This window comes from Bacillus rossius, chromosome 8 (assembly GCF_032445375.1).
Source record: "Bacillus rossius redtenbacheri isolate Brsri chromosome 8, Brsri_v3, whole genome shotgun sequence".
Lineage (NCBI taxonomy): Eukaryota > Metazoa > Arthropoda > Insecta > Phasmatodea > Bacillidae > Bacillus > Bacillus rossius.
Window position 1 is genome coordinate 50,198,485 of NC_086336.1, and position 26,803 is coordinate 50,225,287.

Sequence of the window (26,803 nt, forward strand, 5' to 3'; positions counted from 1 at the left end):
GTTGTGTAGAGTAACGCGACGACGATGAAGTAGAGTCTATTTCCAGGAGGACGGCGTTGGTGTGTTATTTCCGAACTATAGGACTTTCAGGCGCCACGGAAATCGCGGATTTCTCACCTGCGTTCCAGTAACACACATCTAGTAGCCTTAGCTAGCGCTTCCAGCTGTCCATCGACGTTCCAACCATCGAGAGTGTGAACAAGAGGTCCATACGACGCCGAAGATCATCTCTGCCGTCACTTGGTAGCCAGTAGCCGACGACTTGTGTGTGTTCAATATTTTCAGGAACAGATTCCTTTCGCTTATTAAGATTTGCTCACTTCGTACCATAAACTTTAAGTCAAAAACCTAATGCATTTTATACAATTATACGTAAAAGTTGTTATACTTAGCCTCAAACAGTAAAAGGTTGTAATAACTTTTTTATGAAATATTCAGAACTCAGTAGGCACACCATCGAATTCGTTCAGATTGTTTTTTTTTTAAATCTTATAATATTTATCTAAAAAAATTTTTCTGAACAATTTTTGATGAAACGAATCCTTCCTGCAAAGAGAGTGAAAAAAATGGTTAAAAAAACCATAAAATCCGTTACTTTAACACAAATCCATTCCTTTTTGTGTAAAACCTTCAAATATTACTTACAACTTTCGTTTGAAATAATTCTTACACGACCAACCATTACTGTAAGGGCTTTAAAAAAAATGGGGTGTGACTGTGTCATGGACACGGCCGTGTGTTGTATGTGAATACGTGCACGTAATAGGTACTATTTTCTATACAAAGTAAAAAATACGCAATTTTTTGTTGGCTTCAATGAGCGCAAAATCCATAGACGATCACACACATCACATTTATGTCCGAATGGATTGTTGACAAACGTCGTAGTGAAACGTGCACTAGCTGCTGCTCGATTATCTTCATAATCGACGATCGTACACAATCGATGCCTACACAGTTCGGCGTCAACATAGAAGTGATTTCATAATCCACTTGCATAATTTCAACCGCCCCAGCTGCAGATGTACTGGCACCGTTGTTGATCCGCTCGACCGCATTCATTCTTTTACGTTCCCGGCACTGCTTCACTCGGTCATTATGGTGTTTTATTGGTATCATTCGATTGCTTTTGTGAAGCCCTTTCCAACCGTATACGATCTCTGCATTTGGATTTGGCTTTTTTACGCGTACCTAAGTTATAGGCCGACATAATATATTTTTTGTTATATTTTTTTTAAATTTTAACACCATGTATATTCACTGTAACTATTCTACACTAATGTTTTATATATGAAATCGATATATTTTGACGAGAGCTGACGATTGAAACTCAAACGAACGTCGTAGCTTCTCCGAGTCTCAAGTTATACTACATGGAAATCTCGAAGCGCAGCAAAATGACCTCAAAATGGCGGCGCTTCCCCCTCCACCGCGCACGATGCGTCACAGTCCTCACTTGGCGTAACGAATTCTTTGATCCTTTAGCCATCAAGTGGTGTAATCAAATTTTGGATGTAGATGATAGATATGTAGCTGCAACACCAAACTGTGTCACCCAATTTTGTTATCATTCGTTTTTTGAAGTGCCTCCCACTCTGGAACAATTTTAAAGAAGTATTCACGTCAAAACTTGGTTTTGAAGGAACAACAAATTCGTAATTCCCTTAGTAGCCACACTAATACATACGTTCAAATTGTTTGTAAACATTATAAAAATTATCAAAAAATTTGTCTGAAATAATAATTTTTGATACAATCAATTATTACTGCAAAGGATGGAAAAACAGAAATTAAAGGACAAAAAATTCATGACTCTCTTATTAGGTAAACTATAAATATATAAAAATTAATTGAACATTTGATAAGAATTATCTAAAACTTCAGTCTGACAATTTTATTTAAAAAAAAAAAAAAAGAAACTATTACCATAAAAACAGGGGTCGAAATAATAAAATAAATATTTACTTCCTTATCATAAAAATCGTTCGAATTAATTTTAAGCCAACTTAATATTCCTTAGTAGGCATAATATGAAATTAGTTCTAAGTTATTCAATTCTGGATGCTTTTAATTAAAAATATTCGAAACATTTTCGCTGCATGGAATATGAGAATATGTTTAATCGAACAGTTTAGAATATTGGAGAACATGCAGGATGTTATGTACATTAAGTTCTTAAAATGTTCCAGAAGTTTATAGACTTTTCCAGAACATTTACAGAATAAAAAGTTACTTCGATATCTACCCACGCCTGTAAGCTGTGCCGAAAGGGATTTTCTTTTTAAACCAAATTACTTTAAAAAAATTATTCACTTTAAATGTTATTATACCAGCCAAAGAAAATAAAACATTTTTTCTTCGAAATTTCACTTCGCTAAAGCAAAAAAAAATTAAATTAATCGTTAAAATAATTTTTGGAAAATTACGTAAATGTATGTTTTTTTTTTTACCAGCACATTTCCGTTATTTTACGGAACACTTTTACAGCAGTGTGCCTACTTGAAAGTCATGGACAGTATGCGTGTGTGCAGACGCCAAATTAATTTCTGTCGCTCGCGTGTGTGTGCTAACAGCTGACGTCACCTTCACGCGAATGAGTGAAGCCGTCGCGACGCCCGGACTGTTCCAATTTCAAACACACGCACTCACGTTCGTTGATCTGGAATCCCTTCCCGCTACACTTCCTGCTGTTTGTTTTGGCAACACTGCGCACCGCACACTCGCCCGCTCGAGTTGAGCGTGAACAACAACCAGCTTCAGCGAATCCAAATCTAAACACCCTCCCTCCCCTCCTCGCCCTCTTCAACCCTTTGTAATTATTTCCCAAATTAATTTCACACTAACTGCGTACTTTGAGCGCTGTTGATTTTGTTTTGCTGCTATTTTTTTTCCGCCTCCTGCGTTTGGGAGGGTTGGAGTGGAAAATAGAGAGGCTTGTATTTTCACAGTTATATCGCCGCATAACGATGAATTGCAAATTTGTGCAAAACACTTTTCCCTCCCGCAAAACGATGCCTACAATGTTTTACATTTTGTTAGGTGCCAGAGCCTGTGAAGAGTAGCAGGGCAGAGAAGGTAATTTTCTCTGTATTTTTTCAACGTGAAAACAAAATTAGTTCTCTGGATGAGAAAATGAATTCCTTGTAAATTAAGAAGTATGTAAATTAGCTTTTTTTTTTCATTTTAAGTCCTTTACTTTCGTTTTCTTGCCACGCAAAAATAAAGGGAAAAAAGTAAAGCAAACGCCGCTTTGAACATTTACAAGACAAGTTCGTCGTAAGCAAGGTGAAAGAAAATCCAGTGTCTAACCAAACAACAGGGCTCATATATGTGATTAGTGTTTTTTTGATGATTCATTCATTACTCTACATTTATGCCGATACGTTTAAAGGGGAATGCTTTTATAATAACTATCTTGCTACACTGTAATATATTTTTTTTGTTAAATGAAACTGAAATAAACATTTACATTACAGACACCTGTAAATCTGTACGTTTGTATGAAAACAACTGTATTGCTACAAAAATAATTCGTATTAGAGACCGGAAAAATTCGCGGATTCCTTTCGAGACAGGCTGGAATCCAAACTCGTTTAGCTTAATGCTGCGTCAGTGATTGGACCGCAATTTACCTGAAGGACTCTGAGCCAATGGCAAACACTCAACAAAAGAAGTATCGAATCATAAGAATCGCAGTAAACAGGTGTCCCGAGTCGGTAGCCAATGACCAGGTGATAGTTGCCCGAGTACATGGAGAATCGTGGAGTCTATCCTAGTGGTCATTGAAACCGCGAATTTTCCCATTTCTTATCTATAACTGCAGCCGCCCTGCATAGGGATGGTGTGCTGTCATAACTTAAAAACACACGACTCAGGAACACGTAACTTAGAAACACACAATATACCTATAATTTTCTAAGGTATGACGGTTCCAAGATATGACTTTTTAAGTCGTGTGTTTCTAAGTTATGGCAGTTCTAAGTTTAATAGTTCTCACAAGTTATAATTTTCTAATTTATAATACGTTTTCTAAGTTGTGTGTTTCGGCGTTGCGTGTTTCTACGTTATGATAATTCTAAGTTAAGACTTTCTAAGTTCTGATGTTTCGGCGTTGTTTGTTAATTTAGGAATAGCGTATCAAGTATAGAGTTCACAGGTTTCGTGTTTATCTTTAATACTATAATTATAGTCTTCGAAAGTAGTTAATGTTGTGAAAATTAAGTAATAAAATTCTAAAATGGTTATTTTTCATTTCTTATAATAGTAAGGTTGTTATACAATACAGTCACAATGATGTCCATTACATTTTCCTTAAATTATATTTACGCATTTAATTAACAACACTGACATCGTGTTCCACTGTTTCAAGCGTGCAAGATGCTAAATAAATAATATTATCAGCATATTCACACGATATGTATGTTGGGGTGCAAAGTAGTGTTTTCTTTCAGTGCATAAAAATACTATAAAGAAGTACAAAAATAATGTAATTAATAATAAAGCACTATTTCAAACTATTTTTATGGGACGTTAAGCTCATTGGGTTGTTTCGTATTTTTTTTCCCTTCAAATCGCCAATTAGTATTAAAGTAATTAGTCTAATAATGTTTCACGTCGAGAAGCAAGAGGTTTTTTTATCATACGGTTATAAGTAAAAACTGAGCTTTGAAAACATACTTAATAAAATCGAGCAATACATATCCCAAGTGTGCTGAAAAATACCGTCATATTAAAAATAAAAACTTTCACTGTTTTTTTTTTAAACATTTATTAAGCCTTTAAGATAGTTTATTCAAAAATCAATACCGACTTTGACATGTTAAACGACTTCATTAAATTTTGAGTCCGATACGTGACGGGTGTACCTACTGCGGTGCAAATAATAGTCCACAAAACTTACACTGCACGTAAAAGCAGTAGGTATACGGTGCATGATGTTATAAATATTGAATATGATTGTCGAAAAAAGTATATCTGAGTAGAAAATCATGCCTATGAATGTCCCAGGTCGTATTTTTGTTTTCGGTAGTTTTCTGTTGGCTGTAAATTGCTAACAGTTACACCAACTGAACAAAACACACACACACACACACACACACATCCTTCTTGTAAAATGCACTGCCAACCTCTGCATATGATCGAATGCCGAGCAGTTCATGGGTACGACAGTCAGGGCCGCAACTGGGTTGGAGGGGGGGGGGGGGGGAAGCGGGGCATACGCCCTGGGCGCAAAGCTGTGGGGGCGCCGAAATCGCTTGCTTTGTAATTCCTACTACAACTGGTAACTGGTAAAAAGTTTTTTAACTTGCATGCCAGGAATGTCTAATCTGATTTACAATATAACGTCTCAACATATTTAATGAACAAGTCTAGTGATTATACGGACTACTTTATGGACATAGTGGGTTCATGCATGGAAGGTACAGTAGCACAGAAACTGTGACATGAAGGTATGGAAAATGCTTAAATAGCACCATTTTTCCGTGGGAGGGCCCCCGGACCCCCAGCTTTATTGGTGTGGTATGTGCAAATAAAGAGAGGGGGGGGGGGCATGAATGAATCCATTCATGCCCCGGGTGCCAGAGACTCTAGTTGCGGCCCTGGTGACAGTCGTAGCGGAGACGGGAGAGTTGTGACGTTGGGATCCCGAGGTAATTCTCACGCGGCCGTCGTAGCTCAGCCGTCGCACCTGGGACGCGACGGCGGCGAGTGAAACAACCATGCTCGACGCTGCTCGTCCAGCTCATGAAGTCTGCTGCTCATGACGTCCGTGGGGAAGCCTTTCTTTTCACAGACGAGAGAGCCAAACGCCCGATCGTGCATCTTCGGTTTTTTTTTTTTTTTTGTTCATTGTAAATAAATATCGCGGTGTTGATAAAAGGAAAGACCATAAACAAGGCAACGGTATTTATTTGTACGCCGCCATATTTTTCGTTTGCCGTGCGTCCGTGAATGTTTATCTTGGACAACTCATTATAACTGATGGTCAATTAGGTTAGGTTAGCTACATTATAAATACTTTAAAACATCGTGGACGGTTCATTTGGTTAGGATATCTACATTAAAGATACTGTGAAATCATGTAAACGGTTTCCTAGCGCTGGATAGCTACATATTAAAAAGTTATTTGCTAAGCAACCATACAATGATTTTACAGTATTTTTAATGTAGCAATACTTATCTAATATAACCAACCATCCACAATGTTTAAAAATATTTATAAAATAGCTAACCTATCCTAATCGACCGCAAAATTTAATGCCACACCGGGTTATAAGTACAATGAGATCGGCGTATGACGTATGAGTAGAGACAGGAAAAATTCGCGAATTCATTTCGCGATAGGCTAAAATAAAAATAGTTATACCTCAGTGCTGCCTCTGCTATTGGCTCACAACTCACCTGGATGACGCTGGGCCAATGAGAAACACCCGACCAAAGCTTTATCGAATCATAGGCTGCTACGTTGGGACGTCTCACAAGACAGCAGCCAATGAGTGGGTGATATTTGACCGAGTGTACGTAGAACTATGGAGTTCATCCTGGATGTCATTGAACCCGCGAAGTTTTCCGGTCCCTACGTATGAGTAAGCTACATCCCAAATAAATACACCTGTTGTGGTCCGAAAAAAAAAGCCAGCATGAACTTCGGGGAACTTCGGGTGTGGCTCTCTCGTCTGTGAAATGAAGGCTTCCCACGTCCGTGTGTCGTCCATCACGGACACAGCAGTCGTCCTCCCGGCGGCGTGACTTCAACTGCAGTCCGTTTCTCCGGGGCCGCACTGTCAAATTCGACAGTAAAATTTTAATTCGACCAAATATGCCCTTTTAAACTCGCCACGTGAATTAAAATTGGACATATAATCTTAGGTGAGTCTGAAAACCTGTTACAATAACAAATTGTATTGCTTGTTTAAACATTTTAATTCTAAAGTTATTCGGAAATTATAATAAGGAACCACGTAGAAATATGTAAAATTTTAATCATCATCGCCATTATTTTTGTGCAATTCTTACAGCTAAAAACAAATGCAAATTTGAATATACCAGTTTCATGATTAAATCAGTAGTCTGTCAAAGTTATTGTGACATTATTATTTTCCCCCTGCAATATTAATATAAAGAAAACTTTCACACACACATTGTTTCTTCTTCATAAATAGTTCTGAACCTGTTTTATCTCACATGTGTTCTTCGCCATTTATTACTTTTTTTAGGATGATTCTGATTGGCTTATCCTAGCCAACATCCCAGACATCTTAGAACCTGCTCTAAAATAAATAAAAAAAAAAGCAAACTAAGTCATTTAAATTTTCAAACAAACATAACGGCGCCAGTGACATTTACAATAAAATCTTAACATAAACAATTTTTTATTATACTAACTTTATTGGAAGCAAAGTGGGAATTATATTTTTGACAGTATGACATAACTTTGATTCGTATTTTGTTAGCTAAGCTGTGACTTATAATTTTAAAATAAAGATGGCTGAAACTTGTGTCTCTTAAGGTTGTCAATCACATAATAGGTATGTTTACGGGAAAATCAGATTTATTTTCCTTTGGACAAAGCCGTCTCTTCGGTGGGTTATTTACCCTAGGAATGGACGTACCAATAAAGATATATATATATATAATTAGTAATTGAAAATATATATTATAACTGATCCATACATTATCTGCATTGCTGCACATATATGCGCTATAAAATAAAATTGAATCCTTCAGTTAATCGACTGTTTAACCACTAATCGCGAGCTTGTATTGCGTCAGACATAGATATAGGTTGCCTGCTGTAGAATTTTAAAAAAAGGAGTCGTGAGAGACTGAAGAGGGCCTTCATCTATCTGATTGCAACATACACAGAATAAAATAACTTTTGCGAAAAGAAAACAGTAAAAAATATTAGTTTTTGATTACCACTCCCTTTTCCCCTCCCTCATTCGCTATCTTTTAGAACCGCCTCTGGACGTAACTATCAAAAATTACATTTGCTATGAGCCATGTGCATTGACTATTTATTCACTGTTAAAAACATGTATATGGAATATCGGTATTACTACCTTAAGGCAAACCATAACAGTTGGTGTATGGTAAAAGAATTGCTAATTGGGCTAGGTCACGATGTTAGCACATTATGCGAAATAAATTAGTCCAGACAAAATAGACGAAAAAAGATGCTGAGTTTGAATTGATTCCCAACAAGCTGGATTTTTGCACAGGTCTTGAAAAGGTACGTCATTACGAAGGATGTGTCAAAAGTCCCCATCGATCCCGCTTGTGCGCTGTTTTTTTATTCGAGGTCAAAGGTCACCAATTTCTGTTTTTTTTACGGATATCTCTGAAAGGATAAGAGCTACCGTAAAAATGAATCAGACAAAGTTTGTAGATCGTGATTCTCTACAAAAACGGTATCAATACTTTTTTTCCCTACGAATCACCATTCTCGAGTTATCGCGATTTCAAACCTCGAAAATACTAATATGCGGCCAGTAGGCATCATCGGGTCTTCCATTTTAATGAAAAAAATATTGGAGTATTGGTTTTTGTGACTTACGCACTCAAATACGGGGAAAATATACAATTTTGAGTGAGTCAACTATCCGTCCCTAATTCCATTGGTCGGTCGGCCTGCGACACCATTGTACGGGTGGAAACCGGCGTATACCTGCTTTTTTCAAGGGACATAACTGTAGTAAATCCAGTCAGTTTTGAACGGTTTTTCGTAGTGAATATAAGTGCTTGTAGATGATGTATTTTAATTTTAAACTGCGCCGTTACAATTTTTTTTAAAAATGTCAGAAGTTTGCTTCATTTGCAGTGAATCTTTGACTGAAGATGAAATTGTGGTTGTTGATCGTGGAATGAAAACTTTGATCGATTTGAGTAATGAAAGGAGTGATGGGTTTGATGAAAACTTGAAAACAGATAATCTGTAACAATCCGTAAGCAGTGTCGTAAAGTGTGCACACGGAAGAGCAGCATTGCTGCGGCTAAACGACTACGCGGAGTGGAAACAGCCGGTATATCTGGGATAAGTCCTCGTACTAGAGCGCGAGGGAATGACTTCTTTTTGTTTCAAAAAAATACTGCTTGTTTTGCGGCAATGAAGCAGATAAAGCGGCTGAAATAAAGAAAGCGCAGCATCTTCGGCGTAGATTGTCCCAAGTTTCAACATTTGCATTTAAAGACGCCGTCTTGAGGGTAGCTCAGACTCGTTTTTATTAAAAAAATATTGTCCCATCAAATTTTTCCTTGATCGAAATATATCGTGGGGTATCAATACTGGGGAAACCACGTAAAAAAAAAGCGCATACCTCAAAGGTGGTGCGGAAATGTGTACATATACTTAATTGAAAATACGACATTCCTACGGTCTGAAGTCACGATATCTCGAAAGCGGTGCTTCGTAGGGAAAAAAAGTAATCATACCTTTTTTGTAAAGAATTCCGTGATCTACACACTTCGTCTGATCCATTTTTACGGTAGCTCTTATCGTTTCAGAGATATACGTAAAAAAAAAAAAAAAAACAGAAATTTGTGACCTTTGACCTCGAATAAAAAACAACGCACAAGCAGGATTGATGGGGACTTTTGACACATCATTTGTAACGACGTATTCATGACTCTAATGTCTGTATTGTATGGACTAAAAGCCTACCTTATCATGAATAAAATTTAAAAAAATGCTACCAACATATGAATCACCTCCAATAAATGCTATACAGGTGAGATATAATGTTTCAAGGAAAAATTGCCATCTGGCATTCAATTGAATATTCCAAATTAAGTTATTTGAATACACTGATGACTTCTAAGATGCAGAGATTTATTTGTTCGGAAAGGAAAACTATTTGGTAATGAATAAAAATGCAATTAATTAATTGGGATTTCCTTTCCGGACCTCTTTTTCCCACTTTCATAATAATATTATGTTCTCTCTCTCCTGTAAATGTGATTTTAAAATCTCGATTACAGCTTAAAAGGGTGAGCCTCATCCACTCAAGCTCGAATTTCGCTTCAATTTTTTTTTCCAACAATATATTTACTAGAATTCGTGTACTAAACATTTATTTCATCAAATGCTCTATGAAAAAAATTAATGTCACCCCGGTTCCGAGACCATAAATTGGCATATGTGTGTGTGAGTGTATATATATAATATATGAGACTGAAACCGCATCCTTTCTTTGTACGATATCCCCTCACTAATAAATCTGGAGTCGGCCCTGCGGTTCGCTGTTGTCAGCTCCAGACCCTGGGAAACCTCTTGCCGAGTCGGCCTTGTAACAAAACATTTACGTAGGTAAAAATGCGAGGCTTGGGGTCAAACACCGTAAGGTTTCACTCGCCGGTACGAGGTGGAAGAAGGCAGGGGAGCGCGGCCGTAGTCACCGCCTCAGCCGCCAGGTCGCACCGCCTGCGGGCCCCGCGCGCGCATGCGCACAAGCGGACCGGCGGCAGTTCCCGGCCCCGCCGCCAGGCGCCCGGCGCGGCAGCAGCAGTCAGTCTGTCGCGAAACGAGCGAGCGTGTGGACCCGGGACGTCGGAAGGCTGGTGCGCGCGCGCGCGCGTTGAGTTCGCATCGGGAGTGGTGGGGGAACCGAGTCTTCTTTTTTATTTATTTATTTGTTTTTTAGTTTGGTAAACAGATATATCCCCCTCCTCCATCCCTCCTCCCCGTGATGATCGCGCCATGCTGAAGGTGCTGTTACGCCGCGGCTCGGCGCGCTACCTGGGGCTGGGCGCCGTCTTTGTCACGGCGCTGCTGTGCCTGTACTACGGCTACAGCGGCGGCGGCGGCGGCGGGGGCCCGCCGAGGGACGCCGCCCCCGCGGGCACGGACGGCCCCCTTGCCACGGGCGCCGCCCCCGCAGCAGCAGCAGCAGCAGTAGCCGCCGCCGCCGCCGACCGCGAGTGGCGGGAGGCGGACTGGACTCTGTCCGCGGACACGTGCCCCGCCGTGGGGTCGGCGGGCGCAGATGTCGACACGGTGGAGCAGTTCAAGAAGTTCGAGTTCCAGGTCAGTCCGGCAGCGCTGCCGAGCCCTGGGTGCGGATACAGCAATTTTTTTTCCCCCTAAACTAAATTAATACTAAGTGTATTTGGGAGGGGTCTGGGTTAGGGAAAGACTCTTTAAGTGCGTCTCAGGCCGAAGCCTATACGCTCTAATCATGCAGGGTTTAAGCAATGCGGGAGAGGGTGCATGCATCATGTGCTAGGAGGGGGATTGGCCAGCCAGGGCAGCAATTGGCGCCATGACTTAACTCCCGCTGAAATGTGGTTTGCGAGATAAGCAGTAGTAATACGTATGATAATTATTTATTATTCCTGTTCCACCTATAAATTAAACAAAAGCAAAAATACACATTGCTAAAGATAGTGCAAAACTAATTATTTATATATATATATATATATATATATATATATATATATATATATATATATATAAGCATTGTCAACTTTACAGTTAAACTCAAGTAATACTTAGTCTAACGAATATTACTCTTTAAAAAAGCTTTTCATTAAAAGCATCTTCTTTGAGAAAAAAAATTCACTTATTTCACCACACGTTTTAAACAATAATATCTCCGCTAAGAAAAAAAAATGTTTACGTCCGTTGAAATTAGCGGGAAATCCGCTAAGTTGGCAACAACACAGTCCGGCCCCATCACACCCTCCCTACCTCTCCCTCCTTTCTGGCACGTTTCGTGAATACGCCTCCCCCCCTCTATTTCCCCTTCTTGTGGCCAACATTCGGACCCCAGCCTGCCAAAATGTACGCCTCTTTATCACGCGCGTCCAGGGAAGAGTTTTTTTTTCCTTCTAAACTTGAAATGATCCGAGTGAGAAATTAAAGGTACTTTTCCCCAGTTTGTTAAATTTTATTTTCAACGTTTTCATAGTTTGTAGACATGTATGTGTATTTAGGATGATGAAACGCGAATGCAAGATGAAAAAAATGGGCTTTAAAGCAGTTTTCATTTGTAGGAGTTTCACGCACATAATTATTATCTCTTGTTATTCATTAAAAAAAAAAGTAACGAAAGATATTTAATTTATCAAGTCTTATGCGTAAATAACTTAGTTGAGATGTATCGTAGTGTGTTGCCAAAAAAAAAATATTGTTTTTACTTTTGACACGTATCCATGGTGCTTACTGGACGAGATTACGTATCACATGTTACTATACGTGTTGCCACAGAAATAGCTACTGCGTAGTTCAGGCAGCACACAAAATTTACCCGACAATCCCGTCAACAAAGAATGCTATTAGAGGGAAGCTAAAAAAAAAAATGGTTGTCTGTAAAGTCTGTTTACGGACGATAGTTTAACGTGACAACGTCATAACAAAACATTGATGAAATGATTGCATAGTTTTATGAATAAAATTGAATAATTTTTATTGAATTATCACTATTTTGTATGGATACAAAGAAGGAGTGAAATGAAATCTACCATTTAATTGATAAATTTACTTTTATTTGCACTCATTAATTCAAATATGTTTATTACTTTAACGAAGCGATTATTTTAACTATAACTTTTATACATGTTTGCTATTTAACTTCTTCCAATCTGTGTTATTCTGTATGGGAGTGTTTCAAGTTTAATGTGCCTCGAAAAAGTCAAATCGATGGTTGTTCCAATCGAGTGGAAGAGAGATAGATGCGGCGCAAGCGTACAATGAGCGTAACGGGACACAGCGTAAGGGAACAATGTGCGTAACGAGACACTTTTTCGTGCGTGCAGCCGGCGTTAAACGATTTATTAGACGTTGTCACGTCAATAATTGGCATAACCATGAATGCAGTTGAAATAACTTCTGTTTTCAGACATGTTTGACGCTACTAACCGTTTTCATTTCCTGTGCGCTATACGTGCCCAGTTTGATCATCACTTTTTTTTGTGTCCAAAATCAGCCAACCTTGGTCATCTCTTTTGTAAAATGTGCGCCGTTTAATTGATTTTCCCCGCACATAACTGGTCCAGTAACATTGAATAATTATACCTTAGAGCATTATACCGGGAGAATTTATAGCGTGGCCGATATACATTGCGAGCAGAAACATTTAAGGGCCGTTTGCAGAGTCAGGTAAGTAAAATCCAAGCAAAAAAACTTTCCAGGTTTATCAAATGGAGAAATACTTCACTTTGCCTCAAGTCACGACTGTGCAAGCCAGCCTCAAAGTCCTCGACTCGCTAAACAAATCAAGGTCACGCTGTCGTGAAGCGGGCGCGGGATCATTTGTTTGTGTCAGGGTGATCGAGGAGGCAAGCGCAGGTCGACTGGCTACTTGACGACACTGTCGGCGGGACCTTTTTATTTAATCGTAGATGCAATCCGTTGGCTAATTTGGCCGTGCAGTTTGGAACAAATACGTACGTAAACAAACAATACGTGAAGGCTGTCCACAGGAAAGTTGTAGTTCTGAACCATTGGATGTAATTTCATAAAGAAGAATATATATATATTCGTGTACTGATTGATTCAAAATGTATTTCCACATTTTTTTTTTCTTCAATTGAACCATGTTAAAACACGCTCTCTTTCAGTAATTGGGCAGTTGGCTATTTAGCTTTATCTTCGCAAATGAGATAAAGTGTACATGAAAATAGATGTTTTTATTTTGTACGTTGTGTTGGCTTATATTTGTTTTTCTCCACACATTAATTTAACAAACGTATTTTTGAAGCATGAAAGTAAATTCAATAATCCTCCCCCTCCCCCTCCCCTCCCCTCTCACCCATCCGTTCCTTCACTTTGTGGTTGGTGTTTATTTCAGAAATAATTGTACGCCATTTTGCGTGGGGCGTTCGCCGATGTAGTATTGTTTAAATATTTCTTAAAGTAAAGTGAGCGTTGGAAAAAAAAAACGGAATTGTGATTTCAATTTTCACTTACACGATTATTTACCAGGCCAGAATATCTTTATGTTAATCGTGGTAGGCAAGATAATATTTCACAGATTAGGAAAGAGTATTTTGAGAAGAATGGGAAATACGTATTTATACTGAAGGTTGGCATGTGTCTGCTGTAAATACCAACAAATGAACTGCGCATTCTAAATTCATAAGATATGGCTCTGTTTGCGTAACCAGCTTTTGCTGCGAAGTGAGTAATACAATTTTTCCAATTTCAACTCCAGCTAAATAATTATTGTAAATATTGAGCCTACTAAATATTTTGTGTGAACAACAAAATGATATTGTAGTTTCAACGTCATCACTTTAAGACTTGGTCCTACACGCCAAGTAAGTTATTTAGTTTTAGTGTCAATACTATTAATCGAGTGATTGTTCTGTGATTTTATTTCGATAGCTCTCTGCTATTTGTATTTGGTAAACACGTTTTCTCACAAAATATTTACAAAATGTTTGATGCAAGCGGTAAAAGTTCAGGCACGTATCATAATTATTAAAACTTGCGTGACTTCTGTGTACCGCTCTTAGATAATATTAAGTAAAAAATATGTTAAAGAAAATTTGAGACGAAACACGAAATGAAAGAGAGCATCTTTTTTTTTGTGGGAAAAGCCCTCGAATAATTGTGGTAAGAAAAAAAATGAAATACTCCCACTTTTCGTTGGAGACTCAAACTTAAGAAATTTGCTGTCACCTAAAAGCCACTGTCAAAACAAAATATTAATTAAGATATATTTCAAGGGAAAAAATGTTTAGCCACAGTTTTGCTATTTTTTTCCCAGTGTAACGTTTAGCACGCATGTTCATGGGATTCTATTGGAATTGCGCATTTGGAAAAAAAAATGTCCTACCACAATTTGGCTCATGTTTTGACAGCAGTACCGCAAACGTTCACCAAATAAAATTATTCGTCGACCTTCTTTCAAGCTAGTTTCTTTGCATAAGAAACGTCGAAGGAAAATTTAATTTCTGATTTCAATCCAATATAGGCTAAGTATATTTTCTGGGATCGTTTAAACTTGTATTTATTTAATGCAACTCGCTTCCTATTAGGTCACACATTTTTCAGTTCTTCTCAAAACTATTGCTGTGCACTTTTTAAAATAATTATGCATTCTGATGTATAAAATGTTTGATATGGTATTTCGGGTGGGAGTACGTGTCTTTTACGATTCTCTTTGCAGTTATGCCTACGCTACTGTGCAGATTCGAGAAACGTTTGATTGCAGTTCCATTAAATAAAAATAGCGTTCAATTTTTTTAGCTCAAATTTTTGCATTTGTACAAATATAATGGTATATCTCAATTTATTGCATTATTGCGTTATCCATAACAAATATCGTTTTCTCGGCCAGACACGTATTTTGATAGCAACACTGCAAATGTTCATCACGGAAAAAACATTCGTCAACCTGGTAGTAACTTATTAATTTTAATCAATTTTTGTGTAAATTTTGTGTCGCTGTTAATGCGAAAGAGGAAAGTATCTTGCTATATGTTTCAGTGCATTCCTTATTACAAAACTGCCGTACGCACGAATGGCATATCAATATCGTGTATTATATGTTTAGTAGTGTAATATATAATATATTACCTACTCAGTATACGTTTAATTATATATATGAGTTCATGCTTCCACACTACTATACATATCTGTAAAACCTATACCGTACTTTAACTTATTTTAAAATAAAACTATGATTTTTATGTATTAAATATTTGTTTGTTAAAATCCGTAATTAATAGTGTGCGAACAAGTGCTGGAGAGAAAATTAGAACGTAATAATAAAAGAATAAAATCCGTGATGCTTAGAAATTTGACTTAGGCCTGGGTCTATTTCAGCAGAATTAATTTCACTTCTTGAATCATTTTCAATAGTTTCAAAAAAACTTAGAATCTGTGAATAGTGTATTTTAAACTAGCAGTATCATTTGAAAAACCCACAAATTCCATAAAAAAAAAATCTTAAATACACGGGACGAATATTCCAGTCTTAATGTGAATTAGCTTTGCATATGTCTAATATTAAAAATTATTCTTAATACCTTTTTTACTTTGCGATTTATTTATAGCTTTGCAATTCAAGAAACCTTCCGTAGCCCGTTTAATTAATTTTAATTTTCCTCTTTCTATTCATGGTCTTAGAGATTAAAATTGTTAATTTCCAGTGAAAACTTAAATATAAATTTCGTTGTTTGTGGATTAATCACTTTTCTGAAAATCTCCAAAAATCCTTGTTCAATAAGTTTGGTTGATTTTGGACAAAAAGAAGTGACTCTCAACTAGACATGCATACCGCGCAGGGAAAGAAACTTAATAGTTTCGTCAAACATGCCAGGGAACTGCACAGTTATTTTAATTGCGTGTATAGGCCTAGTGGAATTTAACCTAGAAACATACTGTGAATATGAAAACATTTTGTGTACAATCAATCAAAATCTTTTGTCTGCGTTCATAATTGATGCTTGGGGAATCACGCAATAACTGTAGCGGAAAAGTTTTTTTCATAATAATTGTGCTGATACAATTGTTTCGTTATAGTGCGCTGAAAATTTAGTCCTTTCCACTAACTTACAGGAGTTCGGTCTGCGAGGTATACTCAAACGTATTCAATTAATGAAGTTGAAACACAAATATTTAATCCACCAATGTTTTATTTAATTACGTATATGCCTTCCAGTTTCTCACAATTCTTTAAGATACAATGATACCGAAATAATGATATTTTTTATTTTTTGTATTTAAAATTTAGTGTTTTTTTACTCCTACGGAAGGAACGGTCTGGTTACTAAAAGTATCTGTAAAATGCAGACAGTCTACGCCATAAATATTACTATGGACTAATGTTGATGATTATATTTGGTTTTTCCTATGACAAAAATTTAGTTTTTGATGATAAAACGGACAGGTGGGAGATCATGAAAATTTTAGTTTTATCTTAATTGTACCGTGATGAAACAATTCAACAAGTGTAGAAAAAATGCATTTTGAGATAACGCAGTGCCATCAAAGATGCAGCGGCACTTTCCCTCAGCTGTGGAACTCAACCTCTTTAGCATCTCCGCGCGCTGAAGCAATCCCTGACCACACATGCAATGTGCAGAGCTTTAGAAGAAGAAGAAAAAAACCTCGCGATTTTATAATTGCTCAATATATAACAGTGGTGTCTACTGAAAAGAATTTAAGGATATACTGAGGACGAATGAGTAGTTCTGTTTCCTTACCTCGTTTTTAAACATTTTTTAGAAGAGTGAAAATGGCTAAACACGTGTATTTCAGGCGTTAAACACAAGGTACATATTAAAAAAAAAATCACTTATGGTTACCGACGCTCAAGTTACAAAGTTGCCCCACTCGCGACGAGAAGACTGCGCGCAAGTTCAGAGCGAGCGTAGCACGTTATCATCAGCCTCACTGAAACACACAGAGACATACTTACGACTAGGCGGGCCTCCCCCCTTAAAATGCTGTGACGCCAGTGATTATTCAAGTTACATCGTGCCTAGAGAGGTACTTTCCCCGGCTGTCCGTGGTGTTTCGAAGCTGCAATCAGTTACAAATTTTTTTTTTTTTTTGTCGTTTTCTTTCCTCCTCCGCGGCCTTTTATTGTTCTCCGCGTCAAGCTTCGCAGGGCGGACTCTAATGAAACGGCGACGGTAGGTGGCCGTGGTTACGGAGAAGTTGTCCGGTAAATATCTGGGAGCCCGGAGCGAAAGCTTGCTTGCGTTTCCTGTCGCGCCAGCTGTATCTCTCTCCCTCCCCACCCCCTACCTTTTCACAGATTGCTAATTCGCAGGCCTCTTCGCGTTTACTGCCTCGTAAATATTAATTCTTTTTTTTTTTTAATTTTATTCTTCTCCCGGGTTACAACTCGCGTCGAGTCGGCACAACACCTGTTACCCCCCCCCCAAAGAGTATTTCTTTTGTTTGGTTCCATCCTCTTCCCATCCCGGCCTTCCATTCTTTTTGACGCATCTTCAGTACTATCTATAACAGAAATGTACGACGTCTTACTTTCCAACTACACTGAACTGAATTTTTATTTTGTTGTAATTTTTTTTTGTTTTGACTTCAGCCCACACACGGCAACACAATTAATGAGCGTGATGCTAAGTGCGACTCTCGCTGCTGATTATTGCGTGGTATCGCCTTACTAGCGAGCAGTCTTCATCGTGCACAGGGCAGCTGTGAAATGAATATTGGTAACCATAATATTGTGCGGCCGAGTAATTGAGATAAAGGTTCTTTTTTTTTTTTAAGAATCAGCACCGGGTTTTTTCTTGCCTAAAGATCACTCTGAAAACACGTGTTTCAGCCATTTTTCCCTCCCTCATCATTCTAAAATTTCAGTTCAAAAAGCGAAATACGGAAACATAACCACTCACCCGCCCTTGGCGTATTTTGAATTTTTTTTTTTTTTTCGTAAACAGTCGCCACTATAATATCTTCAGCAGTTTTCGAAACGCGTGGTTTTATTCTTGTTCTGAATATCTGACCACAGTGTGTGTGTGTGTGTGTGTGTGTGTGTGTGTGTGTCCGGGAAGGCGGGACCCTTAGTGGATGCTGAGGAAGTGATCGGCCATGACCTGGATATTTTTTTCGTTATTTTGAGAGCTCTTGAAAAAAATACAGGGTGTCTACTGACCCTGGAAAACCTGGAAAACCTGGAAATATCAGGGAATTTTGTAATCAGGGAATAATCAGGGAAAAATCAGGGATTTTTTTTAAAAATCAGGGAATTTTTGTTTGGTAGGTTGTAGTTGGCAATACGTTTTTTGTTTATTGATCAGCTTGCATTGGCGTGGCATCATGTGTATCCCCTCCCATTTTTATTTTTTAATGGCAAATAACGAACAGTTCCCACGTCCAAATTCTTTTATTTACCATCGGATTCGGAAGTGGCATCAAATCACGTGATACAAAATAGTTCAAGATGGTCTGTTATCCTGCTGACGTGACGTGCTGCAGCATGTGCTTCCCACGTTCAGATTATACCGACAGGTGCATTTAATTTTAAGTATCTATGGATGCCCTCAACGTAAACTGGACATTTTTTTTAGCGTTGAAAATACATATCACAGACACTTTTGGTGAAGATTCACCATCTTTGCTAGAAATTGGTAGCTGTGGGCTTCATACGGTCCATGGTGCTTTCAAAACTGGAATTTCTGCTACACAATGGGACGTTTTTAGTTTTTTGAGGCACAGTTACTATTTGTTTAAGCACATATCTGCAAGGAGGGCAGATTACATTAGAATAACTGGATCAGAACTTTTTCCCAAGAAATTTTGTGCAATCATATGGAATACTGCAGTTGCTGAGCGTGCCATGAAAACGTTACCCCACCTAAAGAAATTGGTTAGTGAAGTTTCTGTTTCATCTCTCTCTTTCAGTGTAGTGAAATGTGCTCTTGAAGATAATCTTCTAAAAGTAAAATTGACATTCTTCCGTTTTTTGGCATCAGAGCTGGAATTGTTTCTCACAATGTTCCAAAGTGAAGCACCCATGGCACCTTTTCTCTATGATTCACTGGTTTTATTAGCTTTGGCAGGAAAATTTTGAAACCAGAAGTACTGAAGAGCTTTAGGGAGAAACGCAATGTATCTCCATTGGATGTAGATAACCAGGAAAATCTATTGACTGCTAACAATATCAAGTTGGGTTATGCAGTACGCCATGCCATCAAGAAAGAGAAAGTACCAGAAAAGTCTGTCCTGTTACAGAAAAATGATAGGACTTGTCTAAAGGTTATGGTAAAAAAACTTCAAGACAAAAGTCCCCTGAAGTACAATCTTACCAAGGGAATTTCCTGCTTATGTCCGTCTGTGGCTTTAAATTCGGGTGTGAGGAAACAGCGTGTGAAGTACAGTTTAGAATGTTGTCTTCAAAACAGGTGGCTATCAGGACAAGAAGCTGATAACATTGAGTGATCATATCAGTTGGTATGTTCCTTGCAAGATTCTGCAGCACTGTTCTCGTCTTTTTCTCGAGAAGACGGGCGCCTTGATCACTTGTGGATGCTCATTCTTAAGGCATATACAGTATCTTCCAAAACAGGCCTTCTAAAGTTTGTGAGGATGGTGTTGGTACTTTCCCATGGAAATGCATCATTGGAAAGAGAATTTTCAGTGAATTCTAATCAGCTGACTGAAAACTTGCAGGAAGAAATACTGATCGCACAAAGACAGATGTATGACTTTGTTCAACGTTCTGGAGGTTTAGAGCAGTATGTAAGAAATGCTAGTTGTAGGCGTAAGGAAGCCCTGCAAACTAAACAAAAAGAAAAGGAAGCTACAGACAAGAAGAAGGCAGATAAAAGAAGAGTTGAAGAGGAGATCAAGGCATTGCAGTTGAAGAAGGCTCGAATGTTGGATTTGGCTCGTTCTGAAGTAAGTGCAATAGACGCAAAAGTTGAGTCACTGCGAAATTGATGGGAGCTTCCTTTTACTAATTTTTTTTTTTTGTAAAAGGAAGTGTGTGAAATATTTGTAGCAGCATCTTTTATTTGCCATCAATTGAGTCACTTTGGCCATGTTTGGAAGAAGGTAATTTTTTTACTAATTTAAGTAAGTTGAAATACTTTGAAACCTGTCAATGTAATATTATGCAATTTTTTTCAGTTTCTTGGAATGTCGTAATTGTGTTAAAGAAAACCTGGAAAAATTCAGTTTTAGACCTGGAAAACCTGGAAAAATCAGGGAATTTAATTTACTAGATCTGGTAGACACCCTGAAAATAGATATAAAGGATGTTTGAACCTGGAGGGCAAGCTTAAATGTTTCACCGTTGCACCGCCTCGCTCGTTATCTCTTTTAATGTGTTCGTTAGAAATTGTCCGTGTTCAGTTGATAGGGTCTTCCAAGGTCCGCTTTATTTCTCTGGCACTAGGCTCAAACTCCAAACACTTGCCACATGCTGCCGTATTTCATCTTCTGTCCGGATTGCATAATAATGGTTGGATCACACGAATTCTGTTGTTTCCCTACTGCCACTGTGCCCTTCAGGACGTGTGGAACTATCCACGAGCCAATGAACACGATGTTTACACGTAAAAGGAAAAAAAAAAAAAAAAAAAAAAACATTTTCTGTACTTTTAAACAAGACTCCTTTAGTTGCCAGTTGCCAAGATACAGTTTGTAATGCTGCAAGAAAGATATTTTAACTTTGTACAACACATAACTATGGGAATTTTTGCATATATGAAATACTTTTTTTTAGAGATGCTACTAAGTATAATTTTCTCTCGAAAATTGTCGCATAATGTTATATTTTAATTTATGTTTCATTTAAGTCTTTTTTTGAACACCGGAAAATATAATAGAATATTCAACCATTGGATTTTATTTTGTTTTATGATTATTAAAGACATTGTAGGTTTATTTTTAGCGCGCCTGCTAGCCTGTCTCAGAATAATAACTCTAATTTTCTGCTCGCGAGTACTTCCTTCTCAAACAAGGATGACATCATGCTCTTTCTTCTTCTCTTTTCCGTCGTTACGTCCTGAGGACCAGCGCAGGTGCTACCCGAGAGAAGACCAAACACTCACGTGATTCGAAGGACGTCAAGTGGATTTTCCGGCACTCGTTAACTCGCGGAGCCATCTTTTCTCAGAACTAACCTTTGAAACACACTACCAACATGTCGGAGAGGAAAAAAACAATGTTTTCGCATCTCCCGAAATCCCCTGTTCCAGTAGCCTTAGGCCTGTGCGGAGCTTCGACTAAGCGAGTCAATCGAAGCTCTTTTCAATATTCCATTTGACTTCGCCAGGAAATTTTGGCTTTTCGTTCTGTTTGAAACTTCGGTTGTGATGCAAAGCTTCGCGTCTGATGTGAAGCTTTAAAACATTGAAAGGATAATAGTAGCTCATGAAAATATTTAGTTTTTTTTTTTTTTTGTGTTGCATATGTATTTAGTAAAAATTTAGTCAGGGAAATTTGAAATTTTGGTCCGTGGGAATGGTCAGGGATATTTTATTAAGTATCTCTGTGGACGCCGTGCTTGAAACAAGTCTGCGAGGACATGGCGTGGAAGAAGTAAATACACTGAGGAAATCCTCTGCTCCCCACGGCCGCGGATTTCCGGAACGTTTCCCAGCCGTTTGGAGTCTTGAGATCGAACCATTTCCCGAATCGATGTTGAACTGAGGTCCAACTGGAGACACCGGCAGGACATTTATTATTCCGTGTTTGTTACTGTCAATTACTTCAAAGAAATCATTCTACAGCAGCTACCAGTTTTACGGCGGTTTTCAAACTTCTTTCTATGAAACAACATCCAGACTCCTTATGTTCCATCTGAAGTACTTTCTCTATTATTTGTAACGAAATAAACATTGTTGAGCTACGAATTCAAATGCGTAAACTAGTTTTAGGAAGTCGTATGGATGTTATCAGCTTTTTCTTCTTCTAATAGTTATCCTGCACCCGAAATGTTTAGTCTGTCGAATTTGGACTCATTCTGTTGTGTTTCGACAAGTTTAACCGTGTTAGAAGTAAGTATAAATTAACGACACATGCGAAGTCATGATGCTCGTTTTCGGTACGCAAATCGATCTTATTGTCTGCGGCGCACGCGTCTTCGCGTCCTACGTGACATCTTTGAATATATATACTGTATAGAAGTCGCCAGCCCAGGTTAAAATTTCTAATACGGTTTTGAGGTAGTTGGTTAATTCACCGCCGCAATCGCCACCATCTCTAGGGCATCGACTTGTGGTGGTCCCAAGCGGACAAGTGTCGAACTCTTCAAACACCCCTTCCCCCTCCTATTGAACGTCGTTGAGCTGCAGTGAATGATGGATGAGGGGTGCGGGGTATGACAGCAGGCGACAGCGCTGCGCTCTAACGTGTAAATAACAACTAAGACGATACAGGGCGTTACGGCAGCGCACTGCAGCGGTGAAGTTCCCAAGCTGCTCATCATACGATTCTGAAAAACGTAGAGTAAATCCTATCCACTCGCGACTTCTATACAGTATATATATTCAAAGGTGACATCAACGTGTGGGCTGTCATCTGTTTGCCAACCAGGCAACTCGCGAAGTGGACGAAATGACAGGGGAGCCCATTAGAGTCGACGCGAAGTCCGCGATGTTTATCTCTCTCTCTCCCTCCTACTTTTGTCGGCGACTCCGAACACGCTGCCATTGTCCGTCGCTCGTCTCCGGTGTTACGCGCGACGTCGGAGTGTTTTTTTTTCTCTCTCTCTCTCTCCCCCCCCCCCCTCTTTTTCCCGTCCAGGCGACGCCGTTGTCAGTGGGTTCCGCGGGTGGTCGCACCGCAAACAAGCCTAGGATACCGTCCACCCTCTCTCTCTCTCTCTCTCTCTTTCTCTCTCTCTCTCTCTCTCTCTCTCTTCTCCCCTTCGACGCTGGGTCGCTGCGTGCATCGGGCGCAATGACCGCCGGGGTTGTTTGAACAACAAGCAGTTGTTCGCCTGTCGTGATCGGCGCCCGCGCTGGGCCCAAGGAGCATGTAAGAAGATCTGGAGTGGACATGTGTAGGGCGAGAGCGAAGCCAGCCGGTTGCGAAGAAGGGTTGAAAAGAAAGAGGAGGAGAGCGTATTTCTACTGCAAACGCAGCCCCAGCCCACTTGTCCTTGAGGTTTGAGTGGCGCTGGTGTGCGGCTACAATGGTGATTTCCTGTAGCGCATATGGCTGTACAAATCGATGGAATTCCAAGCCGGATGGCGTTGCTTTTCACATGTATTAAAGATTTTTTTTTTCATTTGTTAACTAAATTAATTCCCAAAACTTTTGAAGCATCAGAAAAAAGTGGCAAATGTTTTAAACAGAAGTAACTAATCTTCGAACTTTTCGAAAAACCTAAGAAAACTATTTAACAAAGAGAAGTAGTTTCAGTTGTATAATTCTATACTTTTTTCATAGATTTCCAAAACGTGACGATCAACGACAGATCTGGGAAAAAGCGACAAAGCGGAAAAATTGGACTGCGTCTCCGAACCATGCATTGTGTACAGTGCATTTTGAAGACAAATGGGTCTTAAGAAGCGAAAATCTAACTCGGTTATAGGATGATATGGTGTTCGGTATAATAAGGTTTCCCTCAAAGGAACGGTTTCACAATGCTTTTAAGATATTAGATAAATCCCAACATAAGTTTAAAACATTTCTCTTAAGAGTGTGCTTCGTAGCATTAAAAGACGTACCTTAATTATTTTGCAAATTTATCATTGTTATGGTGACGATGTCAGGGGTTTTCGTATTTTTTTTTTAGAAATATAGTACAGTATGTATTAGCAACTACGTTAAGAACTGTTATTTTATTCACACAGAGAAAAGAAATACAAAATGCTAAAATTTGGCGTCTGTCTTTTTATATCATATATAGGCTTGTTATTATATGTGTGTTGTAACATGTATAAAAATGTTAAATATATTCAACAATATTTGGTAATTATATATACATATTTAAAAACTTTTATGTACGCTACTTGAAACTACGTGAAAGGTTTTCAGTCTATAAAGGCCTATTCTATGATTTTTTTAAAATTATTTATTCTTATGCAAACAATTAATAAAATTTAAAGTTTCTTACATTGTCAGTATATGCATAGCATTACAGTTATTACAAACAATTCTCTACCAGTGTTAAGCTAAGGTTTGCATGTTACGTTGGTTGAGTAAGTAGACTGGAACATGAACATGATATTGAAAAGACTTCTAACTTCAACTAATACACGTATATTAAAAGAGATTTGTAATAGATTAAATTAAGTAAGTAAGAATTCGTTTTTTATAAACGTTGTGTATGAAATTATAAAATTTGAGAAGTATAATAACAAAAAGAAGTGCGTTACGAAGACATATGTCGGTAGTGTTACCCACTGAAACATTATTCCCACTTCAACTCTCTGTAAAAATAAAAGTATTGGGTTGAATGCGTCTAGAGTGGTATATAAATAAAATTTGAAGCTTCTTCCTAATTTCATTCGCAGGTGTCCCCCACCTATAGTTGCAAACAAAAATTTTTCCTCGATGTTGAAATTTACTCTGCGTATTCACAAAAAAATTTGGCAGTAAATAGGTATTTAATTTTTAAAAATGAAAGTATTCATGTTTCGAAAAAAATATTAAAGCGGTGTGGGGAAGAATGTTTACAGGTAATCCAGTAAAATTTTCAGTTTGATTGTTTTGATAGTTTCGGAGCTGTTGCGAGTTTAGTTTGGAGGATTTTTCCGCCGCGCGAGACAAGTTTGGCTCGTTTTCGTTTTCTTCCAGCGTAGAAAGCAGGGAACAAACGCCGATACCCGGCTTCACCTCGCATCCTCTGCTAGCCTTCCCTTGTCCTCTCCAGATGTATTACTGTATATTAGCTCCATGGCTGGGCCGGGTGGAAGGGGGAGGAGAGAAGAACCTCGCAGCGGCCGTAGACCAGGAATGCTGCAGGCATGCGTCGTTCACCTGTGACGTCACGGCGAAGAGATCGTTCCGCCTCTAAAAATTTTTTTTTCCTCTGTACTTTTACAAAATATACCTCTGGAAAAACCAAATTGTTAAGAAATAGTTTGTAATACTACAAGAAAAAAAACTTTACAACGCTAGGCTATGGTTATTTATGCAAATATAAAACACGTTTTCCGAGGTAATACTGATTATTTCTTACGAAAATTGGCGCATAATGTTATATTTCAATTTATTTTTCGTCCAAGCGTAGTTTTTTTTAAACCATGGAAATATAATCGAATATTCAACAGTTTGAATTTATTTTATTTTACCGCGCACTTATAACTGGAGAGCTATTCAGGGAATGGTTTACAAATAACTATTGAAGGCACTGGAGACAACACAAAGCATAAGTGTCCTGGTAATAATCCGACCGGCAGCATTAATACGAACACTAGTTTGTAGCGATACTAGTTGTTTTTCCATGACTTGATGTAGGCTTTTAGACATTTGTGGTTTTTTTTCGTTTTTGTTAGTCCATTTTTCTTTGTTTTTCGTTGTTTTTCTTTGTTTGTTGACCATATTCCTGTTGTGGAGTCTTGTGTGGTGTTAATATCCTGACAACAGCAATTTTTTGCTTCATTTGTGTTTTTGTCATTTGTGTTTTTTGTAGTTTTCTTCCTCAGACATACATGAGCATAGCAATGGCGTATGTCCAAAAGCCTACATCAAATCATGCACTCCCATTGCACAAATCTTTCAAAGATAATATTGTTTTTCCATGTAAACGTACAAATCGAGCACATCTGGGAAGCGTTGGGACGACGCATTGCAGCTGGACCAGCACCTTCCACATCTCGCGATGGCTGGAGAAAAACGTCCTCGCGGCAGAGCGGCAACTAACTCGTCCACCAACAGCTGGATGAGTCGGTCACCTTCAGGATGGATTCCACAGTCCTCTGCGTGTTCGGGCGAACGTCACTTGTCCGTTGGCTGCCGACTCGCGAGATATCTCAGCTGGGGACCTGTGATTCGTTATACTTCTTCGGTTGAAGATTTCTCAGTGTCCTGGAGTCCTCCAGATTATCCGTGAGCCAATAGCGGAATCAACGCAAAGGTATTTAAGTAGTAGTTATGTTTCATAAGTAGGGCCATGCATATTTGGCGAAAAAATTCCGAGACTAGCTGAAAGTTAAAACACTGTAGCATCGTCTGTGTTTCGTGATTGGGTGAGTTTCTTTCAGGTACATGACGATTGTTAAAACACCAATCACAGTAATTCATTGCGGAACCAAATGCGTCCTCCTGAGTGGCTCAGCCAAATAAGGCAACTACTTCTCTCGCAGACAACCGCCAATCTCAAGGAAGAAACCGCTGGTACGCGTATACCTTGTTTAGTCTAGTAGGCGTTCAGATTTATTCGCGAAAAATGCCTGACCCTATTCATTAGCTTATCACAAAATGAAT

At 38.5% G+C, this 26,803-nt stretch overlaps 1 protein-coding gene across 1 annotated transcript in view; it reads left to right on the forward strand.

Moving 5' to 3' along the window:
• The first annotated feature begins 10,524 nt into the window (after positions 1-10,524).
• LOC134534901 (alpha-mannosidase 2-like) overlaps positions 10,525-26,803 on the forward strand; it is a 387,654-nt gene continuing 371,375 nt past the window's right edge. Inside the window, exon 1 of the mRNA XM_063373582.1 lies at positions 10,525-11,023. Coding sequence (XP_063229652.1) covers positions 10,697-11,023 — 327 coding nt within the window. The 5' untranslated portion in view covers positions 10,525-10,696. The remainder of the gene's footprint in view (positions 11,024-26,803) is intronic.